The 27,376-nt window shown below is 50.6% G+C and overlaps 1 protein-coding gene across 2 annotated transcripts; it reads left to right on the forward strand.

Moving 5' to 3' along the window:
* The first annotated feature begins 717 nt into the window (after positions 1–717).
* Tbx4 (T-box transcription factor 4) lies at positions 718–26,270 on the forward strand. Of its 2 annotated transcripts, none has more exons than XM_026398049.2 (8): positions 718–903; positions 1,654–1,748; positions 9,876–9,995; positions 11,811–11,958; positions 21,814–21,966; positions 22,954–23,042; positions 23,142–23,377; positions 25,651–26,270. In XM_026398049.2, the coding sequence occupies exons 1-8, from the start codon at positions 718–720 to the stop codon at positions 26,268–26,270; spliced, it is 1,647 nt and encodes a 548-aa protein (XP_026253834.1). The 2 variants fall into 2 exon arrangements, with proteins under 2 accessions (XP_026253834.1, XP_026253835.1); XM_026398050.2 differs by having other exon boundaries at positions 25,654–26,270.
* Positions 26,271–27,376: the final 1,106 nt, after the last annotated feature.

Here is a 27,376-nt window from a genome sequence, read left to right on the forward strand (position 1 = left end):
TGAGAATGAGAGTCCTGACAAAGATCAGGGCCTGAATCAAAGGAGCCCTAACAAAGTGTAGCTGTTTGGGCGAGTAGGATGGATGCAGTGTAAGGGTCCTGTGCCCTTGTTTGAGGATGCTTGTGCCCGGTGGGAATGTGTAAGAGTGAAAGTCTTTGGTTCAGAAGTCTCTACCTGAGTGCCATCTGAATGGGTGGGTGAGGGCAGATGAATGAATAGAGGCCTAAAGGGCCACCCAGCTCTAGTTCTCTGCAGGTGTGGAGCTGCTGGAGTTTTGGTCCCTGCCTTCAGGCCTGGCTGTCTTCTCTCGCCAGTCCAGGGAGTGTTCTGGTTGCCTTGGACCAAGAATGGGACCTGTACTCCACTTAGAAGACCCAGGCCTCGGGTTCCATGTTGCCCAGCAGGAAGGAGGGACAGGAGTTGCAAATGGAGCTATACGAAGAGGGCGGGTCTTACCCCAGACCTACTCTTCGCACGTCTCCACACTGGCAGATCTCAACTGCACACAGACCCAACTAGGTCCAGAACCCTGAGCAAGAGTCGAGGGTTCTGCCCTCTCCACACGCTCCCTCCCCCAGCTCAGAAGGGGGCGGGGTCCACTTGCGCCAGTGCTGTCTCCACGCCTGCATGAGGACCCCAGCTCTGCTGGAGAGGGCTGCCGGCCTGGGCCACTGTGGATCTGGTCGAGTGACTCGGTGCGTGCTGTGCCCACAGGAGATGCTGCAGGATAAAGGCCTGTCCGAGAGCGAGGAGGCCTTCCGGGCCCCGGGTCCAGCGCTCGGGGAGGGCAGCTCGACCAACACCGCCAACGCCCCGGAGCCCGCGCTGGCAGCGCCCAACCTCAGCGGAGCCGCGCTCGGCAGTCCCCCAGGCCCCGGCACAGACGTTGCCGCTGCAGAGCAGGTAGGGCAGCGCCAGCCGTCGAGTAGACTTCGGGGCGTCGGTTTGTCTGCCTGTGCGGGTCATTCAGTCTGATCACTGGCAGAACTCTTTCAGGGCAACCTGGCTGCCTGACAGTCTGCTTTTTGGTTCTCCCTGGGCAAGCCTCATACTCTTGGTTTTTTGGATCCTTATCCACTTTGAACCCTCAGGGCTACTGTGGGGCAGGCTAGGGAGGGAGATTCCTGCGCTAGGGGAGAGAGCCCGAGCCAAATGTTTAGTCCCGAAAACTTGAGAGGGCAGGAGTGAACGCCTGGAAGCGGGTGGGACAAGCCGACCCCTTATGGTTGTGCACTGGAGTCACTTCGCCACTTCGAGGCCCAGTGTACGTTACTGAGGCTTTCCGGTGATAACCCGGTAATCCTCATGCACAGAATCCGAGCTGTGTGTGCCTTTCCCGGTATCCTTGTGTCTGCCCACAGCCAGCCACCTGAAGTGATTGGGTTGAAGAGTATCATCTACCTCTGAAGACCCTAAAGGGGTCTGATTAAATTGTTTAAATTCACCAATTTAAATTAAATTGTTTAAATTCACCAATTAAATTGTTTAAATTCACCAATGTCTCATAATAATTTTGTAGAAGGAAGTCTTGAGACGTGGGCTTCTGGGCTGGTGTATTCTGCACACTTCCTCAGATCTGCGTTCTCCTTTCCACAGGCTCCTCTTGGAGCCGTGGGACAAACAGACATGAGTCCCCTTCCTTCACCTCCCCAGACCATCGAGAACATCAAGGTGGGGCTGCATGAGAAGGAGCTCTGGAAGAAGTTTCACGAGGCGGGCACTGAGATGATCATCACCAAGGCGGGCAGGTCAGCCGCGGGAGATCTACTTGGAGGGTGGTTGGCAAGCCGGAGCAATGGGAATCATCTCAGCAAGTTCAGTTAGCAATCGTTCCCAGCCTGAGGTCCCATGGGAGTCCTGTCGAACACTCGGATCTCAGGGTCACATCCCACAGCAGCTTGGGACCTGCAGCCAAGGCTCAGGGAATTACTCTTTGGAGGATGCTGCTGCAAAGTTTGAGGGGGGCAATACTGTGCAAATGATATGCAAATGAGGATGGCTATTCCCAATCCTTTTGCCCTCCTGCAGGGTTGCTTTGTCCTCCTCTTTCTGGGGACTAGCAGGGTTTCTCTGATTGTCTGAATTGGGGGATGCTCCCTGGCAGATGGTAGAAGAGGATGAGGATGGGACTGTTTTTCAATTTATGTAACTTTTCAGGAGCAGAATGACCCACAAGTCTCTCTCATTCCTCTGTTTCCAAGCTGCTCCTGGGCTGAGGGGAAGGCACCCGTTGGGCTCTGTATGTGCTGTTTGGGGCAGCTCTCGGTGGCTGCCAGAGAGGGATGATTTATAAAGTGGAAACATCTTTAAAATGCGCTGGTGTCTGTGGGAGAGAACAGGGAGGAGAGAGTGAGAGGAGGAAGACTCAGATGGCAGATGACAGAGATTCGTTAGGATGGGGTGTCTGGGGTGGGGCAGGAATGACTCAGGAGAATGGTTGACAGGTGAGGGGAGATTGCTGAAGACACTGGAAAGTTCAGGTTCAGGAACACTCTCCCCACCCTTTGCTCTTTCCACATGTACACACTTGATTTTGGTCCCCAGGGATAGGTTAGGTATAAAAGTGTCCCTTTGCCTGGTTGTGGGCCCCAAATTGGGATTTTAAAGAAATTTGATGGTAAACCATCAAAAGCCAGGGATCTGGAGTTAGATCGTGAGATGGGGGAGTGCTCCTGTTCAGCTATTTCTTTCTCTGCAACCTCAGATAAGAGACTTAAGGGTCTCTGCCTGCCCCTGTCCTTAAAAGAAAAGGTCCTTATAATTGTTTGTAAAGTACCTAGCACAGTGATATTCAAAAGAAACAAGAAGTATTCAAAAGAAACAAAAAGCATCTGTTTGTTGTGTGTGGTGTAGGGGTGTTGTGGTCATTCTTTTCTCTGTTTCCTGGCAGGCTCTTGCAATGCTTTATTTTGTTGAGGGAAGAGGTCTGGACACTTGGCCATACTCGTGCCTTAGTCAGGGAGGTGGCATGGCTACCGAGGGCCTCTATTAGGGAATGAGGCAGGTTGGTTTCAGGACTGAGTTTGCTGCATTTGAGGATGAGGAAGAGGATGCATGAGAGAGTTTGGTAGAGGGTGCTGTGTGGAGTAGCCATTGAGGAGAGAAGGTCTGGTTGTTGGTTGTTGCAAGTTCAGCCTCTTTCTGAGTGCACTTGGCCACTCCTGTAATCTTTGTGGTGTCAGGTAAATGGTATAAATGGTAGTTATAGATGTACCTGCTGCCCTTCTTTTTTTTTTTTTTTTAAATTATTGATAGACTCCAACCAGGGGATCATGTGAATGTTGCTGGGTAAATTGTCAAGTGGATTACAGGTGTTGAAAGGGGGATTTATTTCTTGTGCTGATGAAGTAGAGGGAAGGAAAAAAAAAGATCCAAAAGTTCCAATTTTTTAGGCAGCAGAAATAATCTTGTCTCTTCAAACTAAATGGCCCACATGTTCTCTGGATGTGTCTGGCCTCTGCCATTTTAAACAAAAGTCATTTGTGGTTCTCCTCAGAGGGTTTCCTGAACCTGTGTGTGTCCTCTTCCCTCCTTGCTCTGAGAGAGCAGCACGCGCGCAAGTGCACACACACACACACACACACACACACACACACACACACATTCCAGAGGTGACTAGCTTTAGGCAGATGTTTGTGCCTGATCCTCATGATGGCTTAGAGAGGAACCTCAGGGAATGATGATAATAGTTTCAAAATGATGGTGATGCATTGGGTGTGGTGGCGCACCCTTGTAATCCCAGTTCCTCCAGAGGCTGAGGCAGGAGGTTGCAAATTCCAAATGAGCCTGGGCAACTTTGAGAAAATAAAATGGACAGGGCTAGGGATATAGCTCAGTGGTAGTGTGTTTACCTAGCATCTGTGAAACTCCTGGGTTCAATCCTCAGTACGGCGGCCGGTGGGAGGGGTGGGGGGAGGCTGGGATGATTACAGATTCATCACAGCCTTTAATTTCTGTGGCAGAAAGTTATCTTTGGATCTGGTCTAGTTCTTAAGAAAGTCACTAAGTCACTAGCCTCATTCCTCCCTACCCCCACCCAAGATTCTCATAGACCCCATGTCCTCCTGCATGGCTGCCCACTTTTTTTTTTTAATGCTGGGGATCCTACTCAGTGTTTTGCACATCCAACTCGGGGTTTTGCACATGCTGCTCTACCACTGAGCTGCACCCTAGCTCCCAGCACCCCAATGTCTTCAGAAACCACTTTTATCACTCTGATGATTGTGCAAGGGCAGGCTCTGGATGCAGCTTGCTTTGTAGGCAACATTCTTTCTTGTGCCTCTCCCTGTTCCCCTAAACTCTGTGTTTCCACCAGAACCCTTCCTGGGATAGTTTCATTTCTTAGCAGATGGCCTGAACCTCTCTCCTAAACCTTGAATCACAGATTCCTAGACTGCAAGAACTGGAAGAGAACTGGGAAGACATAAACTAAACCCAGAGCAGGGAAGTTAGGCAATCGATAGGACTACACGAGCCAAGCAGATGATGCACCCCACACCCACCCAGAACAAGACCCTAGCTTTGAGAAATCCCCTTGATTGCATTTTTTTGCAGGGCCCTGTTTAATGTGGGGCTGTTCTGCCCTAGAGACCATGACTGGTTGGGGACATGATAACACACTGCCTGGTTGGGGAAGAGGGGTTCCTGGAAAAGGGGATGCAGAATGTTCTCAAGCCAGTTTGAGTTCTTGGCTCATAAGCCTCCTATCTGAGCCTGTCTGAGTCCTTGAAAGTGATTAGAGAATGAATTGTCAATTTTCATTTGGTGAATAAAATGCCAACCACAAGATAACATACCAATTTCTGGATGCTCAGGAACCCCTGATGTCAGGTGTAAAATGGGGGCCAAACGGCTCCCCAGCCAGTTTCTGTCCATCTCAGGCCCCTGCACCCACAGGGCTCATGCTGGTCACTGCAGAGAGCAGACTCCACACTGCTGCCAAGCTTGATACATGTGAGAAACTGCATTTTCTCCCAAATACAGATAAAAGTGAGCTCCACAAAAATTTAAATATAAACTCCCCAAAATGAAAATTCCCTAACCGTCTGACTGCCCTACTCCTAGGTCATGTTTTGCCACCAGATAAATCTCCACTATCAGCCTTCATAGCCTGTTGAGTTCAATGTTGCTTGTGTTAGTGACAGTGAATTTGCGTTTGAAAAATGAACTACCAATGAGAACTCCTGTTGAACCTGTATTGTTTGTTATTCTGAGGCAAGGATTTGGCCAGGCTTAATCCGGGGCTTCAAAGCCAATTGCCCTCGCTCTGTATACAGAGCGTCAGAGCCCAGTGGCGTGGATGATAAGAGAAGTAAGGGTTGAAGACACTGGGAAAGTGGGTTGGGGAGAGAGTGCTTTGATCTCTTCTTAAAGTATTTTCTGAAAGCAAAAGTCTATCAAAAGGAAGTGACTTTTTTTAAAAAAAAAAATCTAAGAGAAGCAACTGACCTTCCCAAACAGCATCCATTCCACACACCCTCACCCTGCTCCTCCCCTCAGGGAAAATATTTCTTAAAAATACTTTGGGCGAATTAGAAAACTCTGTGTGTGTGTGTGTGTGTGTGTGTGTGTGTGTAGTGCGAATCAATTGAGTAGCTTGGGCATGCTCTCAGAAATCTTTTGGCTACAAAATGTTTGGCTTCAGTATAAGCAGCACCCATCCCTACCCCACCCTAACCTCAGCCTTGGTGTCTGAGCCCTGGCCTCTTCCCATCCTACCTAGTATTCTTCCTGAGGACCCTGGACATTAGGGGTAGAAGTCTCTGAAGTTTCCAGTGTACCCCTGTCTTTTCCCTGGAGCTTTTTTTTTTCCTTCTTTTTCCAGACTCTGGCTCTAAGGCATGTGTGTATATGTGTGTGTGAGCATATATAATTTTAATGTCGATTTTACTGCAGTATTTCTGCAGAAAAATGTACGAATTTTAAGGGTACAGCTCCATAACTTTTCACAAAAGGGACAGAGCTGAAACTACAATCTAGAGAAAGGAAGAGAACACCCAGAGTCCCTCCTGAGCGCCCTCCAGTCACCACCACTCCCACCCTGGAAACCACTTTCCAGACTTCTCACCCCTTAGATTTATTTTTGTGCCGAATTTAAGAAAAGGCGCAGGTAGCTGCTTCTGGAGCCCCCCCCCCCCCGGAGTCCCAGGGAAGTCCAGGCTGAAGTGGGTTTGGAGGCAGGCCAGGTGGAGAGAATCGGATGAGACCCTAGGTCCTCTATTCTCTGCCCCACGCTCCGTGGTTGGGGGTGGGCAGGAAGGTCAGCGCCTTGAATTTGACAACCGCTTTGACCTGGGAGCCGCGTGGCTCCCTCGGCACAGCGATCTCTTGGGCGTCCCCTCTCTCTATAGTGAGTTCGCGTTTACAGATTTGTTGCCAAAATCAAAATGCCCCCAAGCCCCTGCCCGGGCCCCGCAAGCCTCCGACACCCAGAAACGTCGGAGAACGCTTATCTTAGCAGCTCATTCTAAAACCATTTCCGAGTATGAAGCAGATAAAGGCTCCAGGCCCGCACCCTTTCAGAGCCCGTCTCATGATCAGAGGAGAAACCCGGGCTTTCATCTCCTCGCGGGCGGCGAGGAGGCAGCTTGTTTATTCCCCTGGCGGAGCCATTTCCGCGCGTGCTGTGCCGGGGGAGTGCCCATGTGTCTGGTGGTACTGAGTCCGAGGGGAGCGGGGAACTGGGACAGCACCGAGAGGGCGCGCGGCGCCCGGGGAGAAGGCGCGCGGGTCCTGCGTGAAGGCTGCAGGCGGGTCGCGGGGAAAGTGGGCGGGGCAAGAGGCCTGGAGGGAACTGGGAGCGTGCGGGCACAGGGACAGCGCAGGCAGCCTGGGGCCAGCAGCTGGTGGGCACTAGTGACAAGGGCCTGAGAGGGAGATGGAGATGGCGCAGTCAGTGCCTCTCTTCTTGATCCTCCCCCTCCCAGCAAGCCCACAGAGGTTTCCTTTCCCCAGAAGGTGTTGGTTTTCAGGTACATTTTATGTCATAAATCAGAGGAGTAACTTACATCTTACTCCGTGGTTTCCTATGTTTCATTAGGGAGGACCTTTACTTCACCAGTAGAGCTCAGAGGAAGTCACAGCTCCCATACCTAGCCTGGCCTCTGCTGCCTGAGTCATGCTGATCTGATGAAAACCCTCAAGCCAGGCCTTTGGGTTCCCTTAACAACCAAGGACAGATAGATGCCACAGGTGGAGGTGTGCCTCACCTTCTCGTGCAGCCCTTCCTCCACCCCGGCTGGGCCATTCATCTTCCTGGAGCCACCTAAGTGGGAGAATGATATGGGTCGGTAGTGTGTTCTGCATGGTCCCAGAAGCTGTACCCTGTGCTGAAACTGTACCCTGCCAGAGACCTGGCCATCTGTTTCTCTGAAGGCAGTGGAGCTTCCTGAGCCTCAGCCACCTCAGCCTGCAGCCAAAGACTTTCAAACACCCCAGCTAGACCAGATATCTGCCCTCCCTGATTCTGAAGATTGCTTCCACAGGAAGAGGGGAACCTGTGGGCAGAAGAGGCAGAGGCTAGGAGGTACTCTCCTTCCTTGCACCAGTGCCCTAACACCTCCCTGAGACTACTGTCTGTCTGGAGTCTGATCTCTGGTCAGCTTCCCAGAGGGGCCAGCTCACAAGATACCAGTTCCAAGCCCTGCGGGGCAGAGTACAGGCTCCTAAATGGGCTTCTAATAAGCACTCAGTCAACCCCTGGCCTCCTGAGCTGCTGAGGTTAAGTGTACTAGGGAGGAGGAGTGGAAGGAAAGGATCCCTCATCCTGTTCTCCATCTGGGTTATGAAGACTGGTGAAGTGGCAGTCAGCCATTTCCTCCTGCCTGGCCCCCTGTGTGGACACTGGCCTGGGCAAGAAGCTGTGTCTGCCCTCTGCTGTTGCCACCTGGAGTGATTACAGGAGAAACAGTCTAAGTGCTGGCCACAGGTGCCAGGCCAGCAGAAGCACCGCCAGGGTTGCCCCATTTTGTGGCTGTTTCTATAGCAGTTACAAAATGGTGGACTGGAGGGGACAGGATTCTTGGCCTTCCTTCCTCCCTGAAGGGAAGGCCAGGCAGCTGCTACCCTCCCCCTTCAGCTTCAGGCCCACCTTGAGAAAGGCAGAGCCAGGAAAGTGGGTAGTGCGGGCTCCAGCTGTGCCCCCAGGCCGGGCAGAGGGCTGGTGAACAGGAGGCAGGATTGGGTTCCTGAGCCTTTTCACTTCCCATAGAGGGGGTGGGGTGGACATTTGAAAATGCTTTCAATTGACATCTGAGACAAATTCTTCCACACAGTTTATAAGTCCCTAGACTAGCAGCTAGAACTACCCCCGCCCTCCAGGCACGGCACACATGCGCACTTGCACCACGTGTTCATGCACATGCGCCTGTGTGCACAGGCCCAGCACAGCCCCTCTTCCCCATGCAGGGCGCTCATAGGCCTCAGCAGGAGAGGAGGCACAGGCTGGGCCAGGGCAGGGCAGGGATTGAGCCCTTCCTCTGCCTCAGGGTCCTGGAGGGGCTTGCTGTAGGGTCTGCCTGCTTGATTCTTTCTGGAAGCCCTGTCCTACCCAGGTAAGCTGGTACCCCTGTGAACAAAATGGGGACTCTGATCTGTTTGAGGTGTCTAGGGCAGCGTTTTGTGAAGGTACCCATACTCTCTTGGGTTATGAGAGGCAGACAACTTGCTGATGGTTTTCTTGGAGTGGACTGTCTGGGCAGTGACACAGCTCAGGGTGGGATGGTACCCATTTCCCTAGTGTCTTTCAGTTCTTAGGTTTGGATCTTGCTTCACTCCCTGCTAGCAAGAGTACTTTTGTGGAAGATGGAGTGCAGGGCAGGGGACTACTGGGAGATAGTGTGAGGAAGATCCCTCTGCTCCTCTGGTGAAGTTCAGTGTCAGGGGCCTGGTGGCCAGGGGAGGGAGCTATGCCCCTGAAGATATGTGTGTATGTGCTCAGGGGTCTGGGAACCCTTTCTCTAGAATGTTCTCTGAGACTTAGGATCCTGGACAGCCTCAGCATGGGCTGTAGGAACTGGAAAACTGTTCTTTGGTGAATCCATTTTCGTGAAAATAGGTCATACCACAGACTTAGGGGTGCGGTGAAGCAGAGAGGGGGCAGTAATAATAGTCACAAGTAGACTCATTTAATCCACGTGGCAGTCTATGATCTAGCTAGTGATGTTATCCTCATTTTAGAGGTAGGGAAACCACAGCACAGGAAACTCAAGTTGCCCAACACCTTATCAGTGGTGGAGTCGGGCTGTGGAGTATGGCATGGTGGTTTCAGAATCTGTGTTCCTGGATCCAGTTTTCCTGATTTCAGTTAGGTGCACTGGCCCAGGTGAGGTATTCACAGTGAGAAATACCCCTGCTGAACACACAGGAGGAATCCAAACTTAGCAGGGTTTTCAGCAGCACTCTCCTGTTTTCCTGCAAGTTGTGTTAAAAAGCTCACAAGATTTCCACAGGATGGGACACAAAGGAGGCATCTCATTGTGCATAGAAGCAGCTGACAGGGACTTCCAGGTCATGTGCTGTGGCAGTCTGTGGTGGTGCCCCAGAACTTTAGCTATGTACAGACTAGCATACCAGTTTGATCTTAAAATCCTCAGAATCCTTACCAGGATTTCTGTGCTTCAGTGGCTCACAGACACTGGGCCCCAATCTTTGGAGACCTGGGGGGAGAGGGAAATTTGGGATATCATGTAAACTGTTTTCCCGGACACAGACTGAATGCTGTGGGGTTCAGAGAGCAGCTAGGGCAAAGGGAGGTGCCATGTAACTGCCATAGGGCCATGATCTCTTGCTAAAAGGGCATTCTCTGCCCTCGCTCTCTCTGTTCCATCTCTCCTGGTGCTCTGTCCACACTCTGTCTCACCCCTTGATTCCTCCAGGAGGATGTTCCCCAGCTACAAGGTTAAAGTCACAGGCATGAACCCCAAGACCAAGTACATCCTGCTGATTGACATCGTCCCTGCAGATGACCACCGCTACAAGTTCTGTGACAACAAATGGTAAGAGGCCTGGGGCCATCTTCCCTCAACTGCCCTTCCCACTTATGCCCACAAAATTGGTCCAGGGATCCCCCAACTATTCTTTAAGTTACTTCCCAGAACCACAGCCTCCAGTCTACTTCCTGCTGCAGAGGCTGGGGAGGGCTTCAGGTGTTTGCACACCTGCCCAGGTGGGGCTCAAGCTGAAATAGCTGCAGTGTTTGGTGTTTGTGGACTTCTGGGGTTCATGCTGTCCTGGCGGGCACAGAAAATCAGGATTTGATGACTGTGCTTTTGGGTAATGGGAAACACTAACATGGAAGATTCAAGCTCTGTCAGTGTTTCACTCAGGAGGAGAATGGGAACCGTTTTTCTTGGGGGTCTTTAATAGTTGACATCTGGCTGGCAGTGGCTTGTCCACTCATGTCTTCTTTGTCTGGCTATAGAATATGTCCACCTTCAGACTGAATGAGGCTGTTGCTGGGGGTCAGATGATAGGACCCTTTAGCAAGGGCCTGGGCAGATAGGCAGGTTGAGGGGCCAGACAACACTGGGGCCAGATGGGTAAGTCAGTGCTGGTTATTTTCATGAGCTAACTATTTAGTACTCTCTCTGCCTTTGGAGCTCAGCAGGGCCCATTGAAAGAGAGGAATGCTGGCCAGGGGCCTGGGCTCCATGATGGGGTAGGGGAGCTGGCAGAGATTGAGTTGAGGAGGCAGGATTTGGTGGCCAAGTCCACATTTCTCTTTTTTCTCTCTTTGGCATAGATCAGAATTCAAAGCAGGTTCTGGCTGAGAGCCAGCTGCTAATTAATTTCTTGGCATGATTTTTTGGGCAAGCAATTTAAAAGATGTCTAGGCCCTTTGAGAAGTTACCTCCAGCTAGTACAACTTATAACATTTAAAAATTATAAATATAAGGATCTGGGGTTGTGGCTCAGTGGTAGAGTGCTCACCTAGCATGCATGAGGCACTGGGTTTGATCTTCAGCACCACATAAAAATAAAATAAAGGTATTGTGTCCACCTAAAACTAAAAATTAAATATTTTTTTAAAAATTACAAATATAAGCTGGGCATAGTGGTGCACCTAAAATCCCAGTGACTTGGAAGGCTGAGTGAGGCAGGGGGATTGTAAGTTTGAGATGAGCCTCAGCAACTTAGTGAGACCCTGTCTCAAAATAAGATATAAAAAGCCAGGCACGGTGACGCATGCCTATAATCCCAGTGGCTCAGGAGGCTGAGGCAGGAGGATTGCGAGTTCAAAGCCAGCCTTAGCAAAAGTGAGGGGCTAAGCAACTCAGTGACACCCTGTCTCTAAATAAAATACAAAGTAGGGCTGGGGATGTGGCTCAGTGGTCAAGTGCCCCTGAGTTCAATCCCCGGTACCAAAAATAAATAAATAAAATAAGCTATAAAAAGGGCTATGGATGTAGCTCAGTGGTAAAGCACTTGCCTAGCATGTGTGAGGCCCTGGGTTCAATCCCTAGCACTGCATAAAGGAAAATAAACAAATATAAATTATAAATATGGCACACAAAAGTGCCTAAATTGTCCCACAGTTATCTTTGTGATTACCTGAATCCTTCATCTAAATTCTCATATTTCCTCCCCATCTCTCTCTCTACTGCAGTGAAGTAAAAGAGTTTCAGAACTGTGCTTCCTTCCTCTTCATTAGCACTCTCTCCCCTGCCCTTGCTCCTACCTGAAAATCCTTGATTGACACTGGGATGGGAGCAGTAGCTGTTTTGGGGGTTTACTCTGAGAGGGGACAGGGCATCTGGACTTCACTAGACCCCATGTAATCAGCTGCTGCCACTCGTCTGCTCTGTTGGCAGGATGGTGGCAGGAAAGGCTGAGCCGGCCATGCCAGGAAGGCTTTATGTCCACCCAGATTCTCCAGCCACTGGGGCTCACTGGATGCGGCAGTTGGTCTCTTTCCAGAAGCTGAAGTTGACAAACAACCACCTGGACCCCTTTGGCCACGTAAGGAGCAGGATTACCTGACCTTGGGAGGCCAGTTCTGGGGCAGTGTTGGGGGAGGGTCAGATGGGGACAGGGATGTGGAAAATTGACTCTCGGGACCCAGCCACAGGCCTTGTTGTTATAGGCCAGTTTGTGGACAGAGCCCAGACCTGCTGATACCTATACAGGCCCCCTTCTGCTGACTGCCTGGTGACTCTGGAAAAGATCTCAGTCCTTTTGAGCCTCTTTTTCCTTGTTTATAGAGTAGACATGGAAGCCAGGTGTGGTGGCACATGCCTGTAATTCCAGTGACTGGAGGCTAAGGCCGGAGGATTGCAAGTTCACGACCAGCCTTAGCAACTTACCCTGTCTTGAGATGTAGGTCAATTGTAGAGTGTTTCTGGGGTCAATCCCCAGTATGGGATGGGGTTGGGGGAAGAGAGGAAGGATGGAAGGAAGGGAGAAGGAAGGAAATATGGAGATTGCCATAGGAGTGAGAATTAAATGAGAGAACACTCAGGAATCATTTTGCAGATGTGAGGCTCTAAATAAATAGCAAATATGATAATGATGATGATGATCTTGATGTGATGGGTCAAATCTCTCAGCTTCAGTGTCCCCAGATCTGTTCTTGCTGGAATGTGACATAAGGCAAGTAAACGTTTTAAGAATGAATTCTGAAGCTCCTCTGTGATGTGTGATGTGCCTGGCCTGAGAGCCGCCTGGCCTTGGGAAGGAAGGCTTGCTCTGGCTCCTGGGTCCACTCCTGCCTGGCTTGCCTGGGGTCTGGCTCTTGTGAAAGGATTCTGAAGCCCCTGGGATGCTGCTTTGACGTCCCGTCCAGGCTGCCCAAGCTCATTCTTTCCCCTTCTGGCTCTGGCAGACCCACAAAAAAGAGCATTTTATGTGGAAATTTTTAGCTCAAGTGTGTGGCAAACAGAAGCCTGAGAGCTGGTATTTTCTGCCAGGACGCAGGCCTGCCTCTCTGGACTCCTGAGGTTACTCTGGACGGGCAGGGCAGGGGCGTAGTGGGGCACAGGGCAGGGGTGTAGTGGGGTGCAGGGCAGTGGAAGCTGTGGGGGGTGCTGTGCACTAATACTCAGGGTGAGGATGGTGGGTGGGACATGTACAGCTATGTCCCTCTTTGGTGCCTCAGTTTTGTCTCTGGGGATCTGTGTACAAAACAGAATTCTGTGATCCATAGTTCCTCTTGTAAAATGCCAGCTGTGCTTCATTTCAGATTAATAAGTAGATAACTGGTAAATGGTTCCTAGTTTTAATTTCTTCGAATGTTCAGTTCTCTGTCATTGGTGATGTGTAAATAATCAACTAAGAGAAGACTTATGTAACCGAACTAACTCCTGACTTGCCTGTTTCATGACTCTTTGTGGTGCTAGGGCAGATGTCCAATGAAGGGTCAGCCAAATCCCAACCTCCCAGAGCAGCAGGGCCTTTAAAATGAGAGGAGAGGGGCCTCCTGGGTTTTCTTGGGTACCATCATGGCCAAGAATTCACTCCCACTTGACTCTTGACTCGCCTCCTCTGCTTGGCCAGGTTGTGGCACCAGCCTCAAAAGGTTAGGGAGGGTCTCTGTGGTGGCAGCAGGGAACCTAGATGTGGGCACATGCAACCCCATGGGACAGACTATGGGTAAGTCCAGAGCTTGGCAGAAACTGACTTTTTGGGTGACTGGAAATACCTAGGGATCAAGCTTCTTGATATTTTGGAAGCACAGCTTGTTTTTAGGGTTCCTAGCTTCAGGGATGCCTTGGAGGACCTTCTACCTCCCTGGCCCCCTGCAGAAAGTTGGAGGAAAAAGAGTCCAGGGTTGAAAAACCAGACTTTTTTAGGAAAGTAGGAGAGAGATCTGGCCTTCACAGTCCAGCAGTAGGTTTTCCAAGCCTATCTTACCTCCTTGGTGGCTCTTTCTGGTTCTCTGAGGGTTTTTTGATAATCCTGCATGTGCTGTTAAGTCTGGGCCAATGGGGCTGCTTGACAGGCTCATAAGGCCCAGGTGCCCCCTGGCCTCAGTCGCCTTGCCTGCCCCAGGCTCACTTCTTTGGCAATAGAGGTTGTACACATTTTAACTTAGCTTTCTCTCCTGATGGACGGGATATGGAACTTCTCTCTTCTCTCTTCCTCCCCACCCAGCACTTGCAGTTTATTGGCTATAGTGTCCCCTGTGCTATAGGGCTTGAGGATTGAAGAAATTGTCTCAGAAGCTGAGAGTAAGGGAGCAGCACTCTGTCCTGAGCCTTCTGCTACCTAGTCTCACACCTTTTTGGACCCAGGGCTCTGGCTGTCTTATCTTCAGCTATTTGGAGCATCATGAAGAGGGAGCCATCTGTGGCCAGCAAGACAAGGGCTATGCAGGTGATTAACTTCCTAAGGACCTTGGCTTTCTGTTCCTTGGCCTGTGCTAGTAGAAGCAGTGAGCTCACATGGAAGGGGGAAGAAGTCATCCTGGGGCTGGGGTTGTGGCTCAGCGGTAGAGCACTCGCCTCGCACGTGCAAGATCCTGGGTTCGATCCTCAGCACCACATAAAAATAAATAAGTGAAATAAAGGTGTTGTGTCCAACTACAACTAAAAAAATAAACATTAAAAAAAAGAAGTATTAGTCATCCTTCTTGGTTTCTCAGTGCAAGAGCTTGGGAGAGAGCCATCTTGTACTGTGAACTTGCCTCAAACACACCCTTCCTTTTTACAGCTCACCTCCGCATTATTAGTTTTCCCTAAAAGCTTCTAGACATCAAGGAACTTTCTCCAGAAAAGTCTCTTTGGACTTTTCCCTGGGATCCTTGTAGTATCCCAGGAGCTTTAGCAGCTGCCAACCATTGACAGCTTACCTTGGTTCCCACAAAGGATCGGGAACTCTTCCTGAGAAGGGGGCCAGACCCTGTATGAGCTGGGACTGTCACCCTTGTAGTGAAGTTGCAAACCAGTTCTGGTGGTGGTGGTGGTATCATCCCAGGGTCCACCAGGTGGACTCAGTGTCTTTCTAGCTTAGAGTTCCAACTCAGCAAATTTCCTTAACCTGGGGGTGTCTGAGAGACCATGTGTCTACCCACCCTTAATAAAAACCAGGATAAGAGAGTCTGGTTGTGGGAGGTGTGAAGCAGCCATGTTTTACTAGTTTCTGAATCTTCCAAGACTCCCTTCTTCTATGTGCTATTTTTCTTAATTCTCTGAAGAAGGGCCCAGGGTCCAGATGAGGGCTTGGGCTTGGAGCTGGTCCTAAGTGGCAGGTGGGGCCTAGAATAGGAATCCCTTGAACCACACAGCCAGATGCTCCTAAAAGACAAAGCAGGGTTCTGACTGGCTGACCTGCCTCCCACGGGCCTGGGATGATCTTCCCACCCTCCTCACCTAGCTACTGCCTCCTGAACCTTGGGATCCAAGTTCAAATACAACTTCTTCAGGGAGGAGACTTAGGGTTCCCATTCCACACTCTCTGAGCATTAAGCACCTTTTCATCATACTTAACAGAGATGTAATTTAATATTTATTTGCATCTTTAAAATTGCTTTTTGAAGAGGAAATATACAATTTAAAAATAAATCACAATTTAAAAAATGTTATCCATGTGACGTCTCCCTCTACTTGTTCCTCATCCATCTGGGTTTTTTGCAGTCCCTCTCACCCGCACCCCCCATAGGTAAGCACTGTTTTTAATTTGTGTTGAGCATTTTCTGTATATATAACTTCAAATCCCCTCCTTTATGCACAAAAGGTGCTGAACTATATAAATGCTTTTGCTCCTTGCTTTGTAAACATGTCTTGAAGATCATTCCATCCAAAAAGAGCTGCCTGCTTCCTTTAGTATAGCCACTTACAGCTTTATTCATGGTTGTTCCATGAAGCTTTAACTCATGGTTGTTCCAGTCCTTATGGAAGAAGTTAGGTGATTTTTTCTCCCTCTCTTTTGATTAAACTTGGACATACATCATTTCACACTCTGGAGAGTATATTTGTGCAATAAATTGTCTGTTCAAAGGGTATTTGGATTTGAAATTTTGAAAATGTCACCAAATTGCCCTCCATAACATTTTTCCTGATAGGTATTTCTACCATTGCTGTGGTCTAACCAACAGGGTGGGAGGGTTATTTATTTTTGCCAGTTTGGTAAGGAACCATAGATATCAATTTCAGTTTTATTTTCTTTGTTGTGAGAGGTCTGCCTTTGGGCAAGTCATTTACTTTGGGAGGGTTGATAGGAATGCCTTTCTCTCTGCTGAAGTTGTCTTTTTGTCCTTCAGAGTGTAGTGTATTCAGCTGTCCTTCCCGAGGCCCTTCACGTTTTTTGTTAGGTATGTTGTCTTGCAGTTTCTCTTCTACTACACTTTTTCACCATTTATTTTTGCTTGATTTTTGGATGACTGTGTGACTTTCTCCCTAGACAGTCAACCACAGGTTATTCTCACCATTGGGTCCGAGTGCCTAGCCCTGGGTCTGGCAAGCCAGTGGGTGCCATTAGACAGTGAGTAAGTGGGCTGCCTCAGGGGGTGGTGTTTAGACAGAGGAGCACTTCCTTTATCAGGGGCTGCTGTCTTCCCAAGCTGTGCTGTTAACTTGTCAATGGGGACCCACAGCTATAGCTATGTATTGCTCTCCTTTCTTTCTTTCTTTCTTTCTTTTTTTTTTTTTTTCCCTGCATTTGCTGAGCCCTGACACTGTGCCAAACCCTTTCCTGGGCTCTGGGAGATCAGGCCCACCTTCCCCAGCCAGGTGAAGGGAAGAGTGCAGGCTTGGTAATTAGTGCTGCTTCTGGCCCTGCCTTGGATCTGCTGACTGATGTTGGGCAAATGCCTTCTCTTCCCTGGTGCTCAGTCCCTTGTCTATTAAAATGATGATGCCCAGGATCCACATGTAAGGAGGTTGTGAAGATTAATTTGTTGATGTATATAAAATCCTGAGCACCAGGCCTGGCACATGGGATATGCTCTCCAGTTAATGCTGTGGCTGCCAGAGAAGTCAGGAAGGTTGTGAGGGCTCTGGAGGACCCCAGGGTTGCTATCCTGGGAGTAAAGCCCATGGCCTATCTGACCAAGGCCTCTGAGTGGACTCAAGGGCTCCCTAAACTTGGTTCTAGTTTAGATTTTCCTTAGACCAGCCACTTACCTTTCTGGGTCTCAGTTTTTTTTTTTTTTTTTTTGGTTTGGTTTTTCTTTTTAAGCTATGGATCCTGTTTCTGTCCTGACCTCTTTGCTGCAGGGCTGGGGAGGGTAAGGAGATGATGAAAAAGGTAATCACAGAAAATAAAGTATGATGCAGAATGAATATGTTTTTTTTGGGGGGGCATGGGTACTGGGATTAAACCTGGGGTGCTTTACCACTGAACCACAAACCCTCCCTTCCCTTTTTCTTTTCTTTCTTTCTTTTTTTTTTTTTTAATTTTGAGACAGAGGCTCACTAAGTTGCTAAGGCTGACTTCAAACTTACTATCCTCTGCCTCAGCCTCCCAAGTCGCTGGGATTACAGGTGTGCATCACTATATGCAGCTGAATCTGGTTTTAATATGTACCAAAATGCACATTTGCCCCACTGCAATGTGGCTGGCATTTAGATATGTTGTGTTCCGTGGTGGACCGTAGGGCCTGGTGGGTATGTCTTTTATAGTGTTTGATTAGCACTTATCACTAGTTACTGAGCTTGTTGAGAGCAGCATGTGCCCTCTCAAAGGCCATTTGGAAGCTGCTCAGGACTCTGTCTCCAACCAGCTGTGTGTCCTTGGGCAAGTCATGCTCCCACCCAAGGCCTTCTGTTCCTCATCTGTAAAAATAGGGAGCTGGACTAGAATGATCTCTAAGGTCTGCCTGTCCATGCCCTAATGTTCTGTAATTCTAAGGGTGATAAATATGGATCTCAGTGGCAAAGCACGCTATGCTGAGCTCTGGAGGAGACGGATGTTTGGCGCTATTGCAATTGTTAAAATAGAACAGGCTCCTGAATGAGGGCCAGCACGTAATGAATCCCATTTCTGTAAAACAATGATGATGACGGGCCCAGCCGTGTAGTGGGTTTGTTGACGTGGCTGGCCCATTTGGCCCGATACCCTCTGCAACAAATATAAATGTGAGACTCTGGCAAAGCAGTTAAATGTGGAGCCTGAGGAACTCCCGAGCAAAGCCAGGTATGTGAGTCATCCAGTTGGTTTCACATTCTCCCAGGTTGATGGGACTAGGGTTCAAGTTTACATTTGCATTGGTTCAGTGGGTAAGACTTTCTTCTGGACACCTGTCCTGGATTCCAGACCATCAGAGTCGGGAGGGCTACTGGGGGCCACTTAGCCCAAGCCTCCACTTTATAGATGGGGACCTCAGAGGCTGGAGGGGAAGAGCCTACTCTCAGGACTTGCAGCTGCTGTATAGAGATCCATAGAGGTTTCTGGATCTTCATGACTTCTCTGGGCTGATTGTACTCCCCTAGTTCCCAGCTGGTTGTGGGAGGACTAGCAGTTTCTTTTTTCCCAGGTTTCCCTGCCAGCCAGTGTGATTCCCTCTGAAGAGGTGTATTTAGCAGCCTTTCTTTTCCCTCATCAAGGTCTTCGTCTCATGGGCCTGTATTCCAAGGGGCAAGAGGGACCCATCAAAGCTGGCATTCCGAATATAAGGCATTTACTGAACCCTGAGTACTGGCTGTAGGGCAAGGGGAGGGAATATCCAGGGCCTGCTCTCAAGCAATGTCTGGTTTCCCTGGGATCTCCAGAAGGTTCTAAGTGGGAGGTGTAGCAGGTGAAGATGAAGAGGCAGTAGATGGCTGTGGGGAGGAGGCTGTCACAGCAGCTCAGCCAGAGATAGGCCTGGACCAGAGTGCACAGAGGGAAATGACAAAATCATAGAATTTCCAGGGAAATGGATGGCACTAGAGCAGATTATGCTTAGTGAAGCTAGTCAATCCCTAAAAAACAAATACCAAATGTCTTCTTTGATATAATGAGAGCAACTATGAACAGAGCAGGGAGGAAGAGCAGGAAGAAAAGATTAACATTAAACAAAGACATGAGATGGGAGGAAAAGGGAGAGAAAAGGGAAATTGCATGGAAATGAAGGGAGACCCTCATTGCTATACAAAATTACATATAAGAGGTTGTGAGGGGAATGGGAAAATAAACAAGGAGAGAAATGAATTGCAGAGTGCACAGAGGGAATGGAGGCTTTGTTTCATAGGCTCCCAGGACTTGGTCACTAAGTGGACCTGGAGGAGGGTGACAGTGAGGAGAAGGGGAGTTGATGGAGATGCCTAGTTCTTTGATTAGACTTGTGATTGCTCATCTGTCACAGGAGCAAGGTAGCTTCTGCCATTGGTCCTAAGAGTCCCGCACAACTTCACCGAAGGATAGTGCCCGCTGTTTGGGATTCTGTCAGCCCACTGTCCTTATTCTCCCTTTGGTCACCCTCCTAGGAGAGTTCAAATGTCCAGGCACTGGTCCTGCATTTGGGGAGCTGTGGCCTGGGAGTGCTTACAGGATTTTCTGTGCATGTGTTCAATCTCAATTTTTGACCTGAAGGATGCCTTAGAGATTATCTTGTCTCTAGTGAGCTAAGTAAAGACCAGAAAGGGGCTTGCTGACATTCCCACGAGGGTTTGCAGTCATGGCCTAAATCTTCTGACTCCTGCAGCCCCACCTAGATCCTGTATTGGGGCCAAGGAACCTGGAGGTGCAAAAGGAATAAAAGATGTAGCTCTTTCTCTTGAGGAGTCTATAGTTCAACTGAAGGGACAAGAAGAAATGGGGAGGGGCTCAGGCTGTGGCTCAGTGGTAGAGCACTGCCTTGCATGTGTGAGGCACTGGGTTCAATTCTCAGCACCACATAATAATAAATAAAGATACTGTGTGTTTATCTACAACTAAATGAATATTTTAAAAAGAAAAAGAAGAAATGGGGAGCAACCAGGTAGACAATGCACTGTGAGGAAGTTTCTGAACGGGGAGTTGGGAGCAGGCCCTGGGATCTGGGAAGCCTTCCAAGTTGGGCCTTCCTGGAAGAGAGATGGGCCTAGAAGGTGATAGAATGAGAGAGGAAGTCAGCACAGCAGAGGAAGTGCATGCACAGAGGTGCAGAGGCTCTGGGTGTTCTTGGAGACTCCTAGGCCACCTCTCAGGTATTCAGCTGCTGGGTCTTAGGGAACTTAGGGTCATTGTGGGATTTTGCAGCATGGTGAATAGTGCAGGGTGACAGAGTAACCTGCAAGGGCTGGGAGGTGTTTCCCTAAACTCAGCTACTCCCCTATAGGAACATTCCAGACTCCTGGAAAAAGACAGATGTCAGGCCTCCTCCATAGGGCTTAGGTCTTCAGCCTGAGTTTCTCATCTGACAGGCCCCAGCTACAGGACCTGGTTTTGGGTTTGGGAAGCTCTGTACTTGCCCCCAAGAGAAGCCACAGGTTTGTCACTGAGGAGTGGTGACTAGTGGAGAAGGCAGAAAGGCTGGCTCCTGCTGACAAAGTTACCAAACCAAACTGAGGAGCCCAGGGAAGGCCAGAGCCTGCAGCCAGCCCCTGGCCCACCCGTGTCTTCAGCAGAGCTTGCTCCTGGGCTGTCCCAGTCTCCAAGGCATGATGGGTATGGAGCCATCCTGGACTCAGACTTCAGCCAAAACTTGCCCCTGAAGAGCCTGACTGGCCTTTCTTTTGGCAGTCTGGTCACCAAGGAGTTAAATCTTTCACTAGGCTGCAGCCACAAGCCTAGCCCCTGAGAACCTGGAAGGGTGGGAGCCATCAGAGGCAACCCGGGGAAGGGGCACCCCCAGGCAGAAATAAAGGAGCCCAGTGAGCTGTGGGACCTGAGAGCCAGCCTGGCCAGCACGGAAACCAAAGGGTTAACAGATGTAGTGGTGCTGATAAAATGCCCCAAATTCCTGGTCCTGCCTCCCATGAGGAGGGCGTCTGGCAAATGTCAACGATAAAAAATACATTTTAATGGCACATGATGCAGTCGCTACCGTGGGGCACCGCCAAGTGAGGCAGGTTTGGAGCAGCAACTACTGTGTGTGATTCCCTGGGCTTCAGCAGCTGAGACTCCTGGGCACTTTGCTAAGCTTTGACCAGCTGGAGTGACCTACATCCCCTGGTCCATGGCCCTTGGGTGCCTGAGGCCTCTGGCATTATTGTAGGAACTTCTCTTGGTACTGGAATCTCTGCCCTATGACGAGCTGTCCTCCAGCTTGGGCAGGGCTGGGGGCAGGATGGGTTGGTGTCCCTGCAACTCCCCCAGCAGGCCGCTGTGAATGCTGAGAAATGCTTGCCCAAATGAGCAATGTGATGAAAACAAAGTGGGACATCTTTCTCAGCCTCTCCCCTCTCCTCCATCCTGCAAACCCTTGGGCTCTGAAGCTGTCTTTGTTGCCAACAAAGTTAGAGGAGGCAGCCAAGCACTCACAGTGGCCTTTCCAGGAAGGCAGGTCACATGCAGGCAGGGTGGGAAGTCAGTCTGGAGGGAGACACTGGAGGGAGGTAAGTTATGTACGATGATCCCATTTTACAGATGTAAAAACAAGGCTAAGAGTAGTTGAATGACCTACCTAAGGTCACACAGTGAAGTCAGCAGCACCCTGAACTTCTGCTTACAACTCAAATTTCCCCCTACTGCACTATGCTGAACTCATAGGCTTTTAAGCTGTGGAGGACACCAGGGAGGTCCTGGGAGCAGGTGTTAGTGCTGGGACAGAGAGGCTAAGTGGGACTGTGTGTGGACTTGGGGCCTGGGGGCCTGATTTATTACTGGGAGCTTTAGGGCCTTTCCAGACTCAGTGCCTGTGGTTAGGCCCTGGGTCCTGGGCTTTTAGGAGGAGGAAAGCCAGCTCTGGGCCAGCTGAACAAGGTCAAGAACCACAAGGTGGGGACCAAAGCTCACAGTGAAACCCTTTTCTTTCAGATCATCCTCAATTCCATGCACAAGTACCAGCCACGGCTACACATCGTTAAGGCTGATGAGAACAATGCTTTTGGTTCCAAAAACACGGCCTTCTGCACCCATGTGTTCCCAGAAACCTCCTTCATCTCTGTGACTTCCTACCAGAATCACAAGGTACAGCCACAACCCTGCAGGCCCCACCCAGCATTAGCCACTGCCACAGAGAGACCCAGAGAAGCTGAGGCAGACCCAGGCAGAGGCCTCAGAAACCCACCACGTCCCTCAGAGCAGTGAGCAAATCAAGTGACGAACAGAAAAGACTAGACACAAATCTCTAGCACAAAGTAATCCTGATCTTTGTACTTGGGGGATGAACAAAGTGCAGAAGGCAGGATGGCTGTTTCCTGCTGGCTGGAGCTGCGTAGCCAAAGTGAGGAGCCAGGGAAGGCCAGAGCCCACAGCCAGGAACTGTGAAAACCAGGAGCAGGGAGCCTGTGCGTGGTTTGAGTCTTAGGCCTTACTTTATCCTGTGATCTTCTTCCTCCAGGTACATCCAAAGGTAGGATTCTAGGCCTGCAGAGGGAGGGTAGTGGATAAGGAGAGGTGCCTGGGATGGCCTAGCCCACCTCCCACCCTGCCCCAGCTCCAGCCATCACCCTGCAGATCCTGAGTGGGCCACTCTCCTGCCTCTCTGCTCTGTCCACCTCACCCTTCTCAGAGGGCTTCTCACATGCACACACTGGGACTGGCCAGGCACAGAGAGGCCATTGGAAGAGGCCATAGGTTGTAGAGGCAGAAGAATGGCAAGTCAGATTTGCATTAAGAACGAACCTGTTGTGGCAGTTGCACTGGACATGGGTGACATTTGTAGGAAGCCTACTGGGAAGCTGTTACAGAGACCCAAGAATGACAGCTGAGGGACTGTAGCCAGGTGATGCTGGAGAAAGACTAGGAGGGACCAGAAGAAGCAGAGTGGAGGAGAGCCAGGGACAAGCTACATGTGACTGGCACGGCCAAGGACTCCCAGCTGGCTTAGGACTAGCCGTGACTTCCCCAGAGCCTGCCTGAGTTATCAGTGTGCCTGGGCTGGGGGAGGAGGGCCACAGGCCAGCCCAGTCCTCTCTCCTCCCAGCGACTCTACTGTGTGTCCTCTTCTGACAGATCACACAGCTGAAAATTGAGAACAACCCTTTTGCCAAGGGATTCCGGGGCAGTGACGACAGTGACCTGCGTGTGGCCCGGCTTCAGAGGTGGGGCTGCCCCAGCCTTGGGATGGGGCGGGCAGACTGGGTAACCCTCAAAGCATCTTCACTCTCTTCCTGTCTCTCCACCTGTGCTCCCCCTTCCAGCAAAGAGTATCCTGTGATCTCCAAAAGCATCATGAGGCAGAGGCTTGTGTCCAGCCAGCTCTCGGCCAAGCCCGACGTCAGCCCCCTGCACAGTGCCCACCAGGCGCTGCAGCACTACCAGTACGAAAACGGGACCCACATGCAGTTTGCTGCGGCTGAACCACAGGACCTGCCTCTCAACACCTTCCCCCCGCAGAGGGACTCAAGCCTCTTCTACCACTGCCTCAAGAGACGAGGTAGTGCTCCTGATCCAGAGGCCCTCCAGGGCGGGAGTAGGGGTGTCCCCCACTGTACGTGGGAGCCAGCCTGAGGGCTAGGGACCATGGCCAGCCTCAGAGCCACCTTCCCCTGCACAAGAACTCTGATTCTCATCTTTATGTGGCCTTCAGAATCCACACAGACAGCTTGTGGCCTTGGTGTCCCCAGATGCTGGCCCCTTGCCTAGTTCCAGGTGCTTTGCAGTCACTACTGTGGGAGCCTTCCCTGGAGGAGGTAGGAGATACAGCCAGCAGGGCTTGGCCTAGAAGCCAGGAGGAAGCTGAAGCTTCCCAGGCCATGGGTTCTTGGACCCAGGCTGTCATTTGTGAAAGCAGACCAAACCCTGGAGCAGGGAGGGTCTCAGCCCTGTGGCGGGGGGCTCTCCATCTCACCTTGTCAGGCTCCTGCACAGGCTGCCTAGGAGCTGCAGAGAGCTATTGTGAGGCAGATTGGGGGCCAGGAAGACAGGCAGTGGTACTCTGGGTGCCAGGCTCCTTCCCAAAGAAGAGCCCTGAACTGAGAACCATAATGTTCACGCTTTGCTACCAGGACTCACCCTCCCCATGGACAGAGTAGAGATAATTAGTGGTGCCTTTCCAGAACACCTCACCATGCCACTCACTTTCTCTTGGGAATGAGTCATGGGGAATTTTGCTTGCAATCCAGAATGTGACTACCTAGCAGAACTCGTAGTATCCCCTGCACCAGTCCCATTGACCTCAGTGACCTAGAGTAAGGGTCAGCAGACTGTGGACTTTGGACACAGTCCTGCACACCATGGTCTTTACAGTTTTAAATAGTTGAAAGAAGTCAAAAGAGTACTTCATGATAAGTGAACATGATTTGAAATTCACACTTGAGTATCCACCGAATTTTCACTGGAACACAGCCGGACTCATATATTTACATGTGGCCTCAACTCTGCAGCTTTCCTGGGACAACAGCAGAGTTGAGTTATTGTGACACATACTGTATGGCCCACAAAGCCTAAAATATTTACTGTCTGGCCTATTGCTCATTCCTGACCTAGAGTGACTAGGTCACCTCCCAAGTCCAAGAGCTCAGTCCAAGCAGAAAGGAGGAGTTTGGCAAAAAGAGGGAGAGGAGGGATGGATGAGGGTGAGAGAGAGTCGGGTGAGAGAAGGAACAGGTTTCCCCCCGGGTAGCTGAGGCACCTTCAGAAAGGCCAGAGGGCCAGCTGAGTGTAGGCTTTGAAATCACCCCGCCGCGCCCCGTCCCGGGCCTCCCTGCCCTGTGTACACACACAGCTCCCAGAATGAATCCCTGGAGAAAACAGGAGGAGGGAGGCCAAGATAAGCTGCAGAGAAGTGTTCTTAAATTTGTTGAGTGGGCCGCTACTCCAGCCCTTAGGCCTGGGTCATCCCAGGATCTCAGGGGAGAACATGTCATTCCAGAGAATTCAGCCCTCCCTAGACATGATTTGTGGCATCTGATGTCATCTTTCTCTAGAGTATCAGCTCAGCCTGAAAATTATGTCATCCTTTTCAGTTATTATCAGCTGTGTTTCTTTTAATTTTTTTTTATTCTGGGAATTGAACAGAGGGGCACTGTACTGCTGAGCCACATCCCTAGCCCTTTTCAAAACAAGAGAGGGTCTCACTAAGTCGCCAAGGCTGGTCTCAAACTTGTGATCCTCCTGCCTCAGCCTCCCAAATCGCTGTGATGGCAGGTGTGCACCACTGTGCTCGGCTTGTTCCTTGATTACATAGACACTGTTACGATGTGATCTGTGTATGGGTGTTCTGTGAATGCAGCAGGGTTAACTTCCTCTTCTAAAAACAACAGAATCTGGCCTGCCGCTAGCCTTGGCTTATTGAGGCCCTCCTTAGGAGTTGAGGGTTGAGGCAGAAACATTGTGGCCTTAATTTTCTGGCTGGTTCAGACAGATGTGGTCTCTGGGCCTGGTTTGGCCTGGCAATTGCCTGCACTTTCCTTGGCCAGGGCCAGCCTCATAGAAGAATGCTGGTGCACACTGGGGCCTCTTCCCATCCCCAGAGTCAGGCTGGCAGAGGATCAAAGCTGTGTGCTGCCTGGCTTAGCACATCACTCAGTGTCCAGTGATGTGGTGTCCCCCACGGCCTTTAAGTAGGCTCCATAATCTGACCACGTCTTGGCTGCCACCACCTTATAAAAGATGGAGCTGATTAAGATGATTCTGGGAGTGCCACTTGGGGCAAGGGCAGGCACTGAGTGACAAGCCACTCTTCCTGATTGTTTCTTTGTCTTCCAGCAGACAGTGCCCGCCACCTGGACTTGCCCTGCAAACGGTCCTATCTAGAAGCTCCCTCTTCGGTGGGGGAGGATCACTATTTCCGTTCCCCCCCTCCCTACGACCAGCAGATGCTGAGCCCCTCCTATTGCAGTGAGGTGACCCCCAGAGAAGCCTGTATGTACTCAGGTTCAGGGCCTGAGATTGCCGGGGTGTCGGGGGTGGAGGACTTGCCCCCGCCTCCGCTGAGCTGCAACATGTGGACGTCCGTGTCCCCATACACCAGCTACAGCGTGCAGACCATGGAGACTGTGCCCTACCAGCCCTTCCCCACGCACTTCACCGCCACCACCATGATGCCCCGGCTGCCCACCATCTCTGCCCAGAGCTCCCAGCCGCCGGGAAACGCCCACTTCAGTGTCTACAACCAGCTGTCACAATCTCAGGTCCGGGAGCGGGGACCCGCTGCCTCGTTCCCTCGAGAGCGCAGCCTCCCCGCCGTGTGTGAGCGGAAGCCGCCCTCGCCACACCTGAACGCCGCCAACGAGTTCCTCTACTCGCAGAGCTTCTCCCTGAGCCGGGAGTCCTCCTTACAGTACCATTCAGGCGTGGGGACTGTAGAGAACTGGACTGACGGATGACTCCCCGGTCTCCTCGACAGCCCCGGGACCTTGTCAATCCACCATGAACCTCTGTGGGTGGCCCGCGCCACCGAGGAACGCGGGGAGGTATTTCAGAGGGTGCGTCGGCCTATGTGCTTGTGCCTGCATGGATGTATCTGGGGAGCATCAATCTTCTGACACATCTGAGGCCATGGCAAAAAAAATTTTTGAGTTATTTAGAGGTTTTAATAATATAATCTGATTCACTCAGGGGCCCGGTGGTGAGGTCTCTGCCCCAGGGAGAGAGTCTCTGCTGGGGCAGGAGGCCTCTGTGCACACCTTAAGAGTTCCTGGCCAGCCACTTGCAAGGGGAGCTGCAGATCTTGTGGGGTTGGGAGGCCCCTTCCTCTGGCTTCTGGAGGTTCTGTGAGACTTATTGAGCCTCAGAGTGTGCTTTGGAAGTAGAGCTGGCAGCTCAGTTAGTGGCCTGGGCATTGACTTCCAGAGCTGCATTGACATCCAGGGTCTGCAGGATGACTTTCAGGAAGGGCCATGGGTATTTTTAAAGTGGGTTTTTTCTTTTTTTCCTACAACAGGAAGAGAAATATAACTAATAGCATCTTTGTCATCTTTCAGGTTTTGTTGTCAAGTACAAAGCCCTTCCCCCTCCGTCCCCAACATGCAGTCTCTTTCTGGTATATAAGACTTGGCCTGTCAGGCACCTTGTGCACCCTACGGTCAGCAGCTGTGAAGCACACCTCACCTGGCAGCATCCCCCAGAGACCACATCAGAGCTGATGTCAGGCAACTCCTGGGCCTGTTCTGCTCCCAGAGAATTCATGCCTCTGGAGCAAGAGCCCAATAGAAAAAAAAAAGCAAACTGCAAACTGACAAAAAATTCATTTCTTTTGGTCAGTCCAGCCAATGAGCTTAGAGGAGCAAAGATAATTTTTCTGCAGTGGGGTGATCTCATAGTCTTTGGCCCTGTTCTTTAGCATTGAACGTCACCAGACCATTGGGGTGGCTGGTGTGAACTCGAAATCAGATTTGGGAAATCACTAAACTTTTTGCATGTTGAATAGCTATTTATATATTATATAAATAAATAAATATATATATATTATATATCTCACAAACGCAGGCCA

Source organism: Urocitellus parryii, chromosome 7 (assembly GCF_045843805.1).
Source record: "Urocitellus parryii isolate mUroPar1 chromosome 7, mUroPar1.hap1, whole genome shotgun sequence".
Classification (NCBI taxonomy): domain Eukaryota; kingdom Metazoa; phylum Chordata; class Mammalia; order Rodentia; family Sciuridae; genus Urocitellus; species Urocitellus parryii.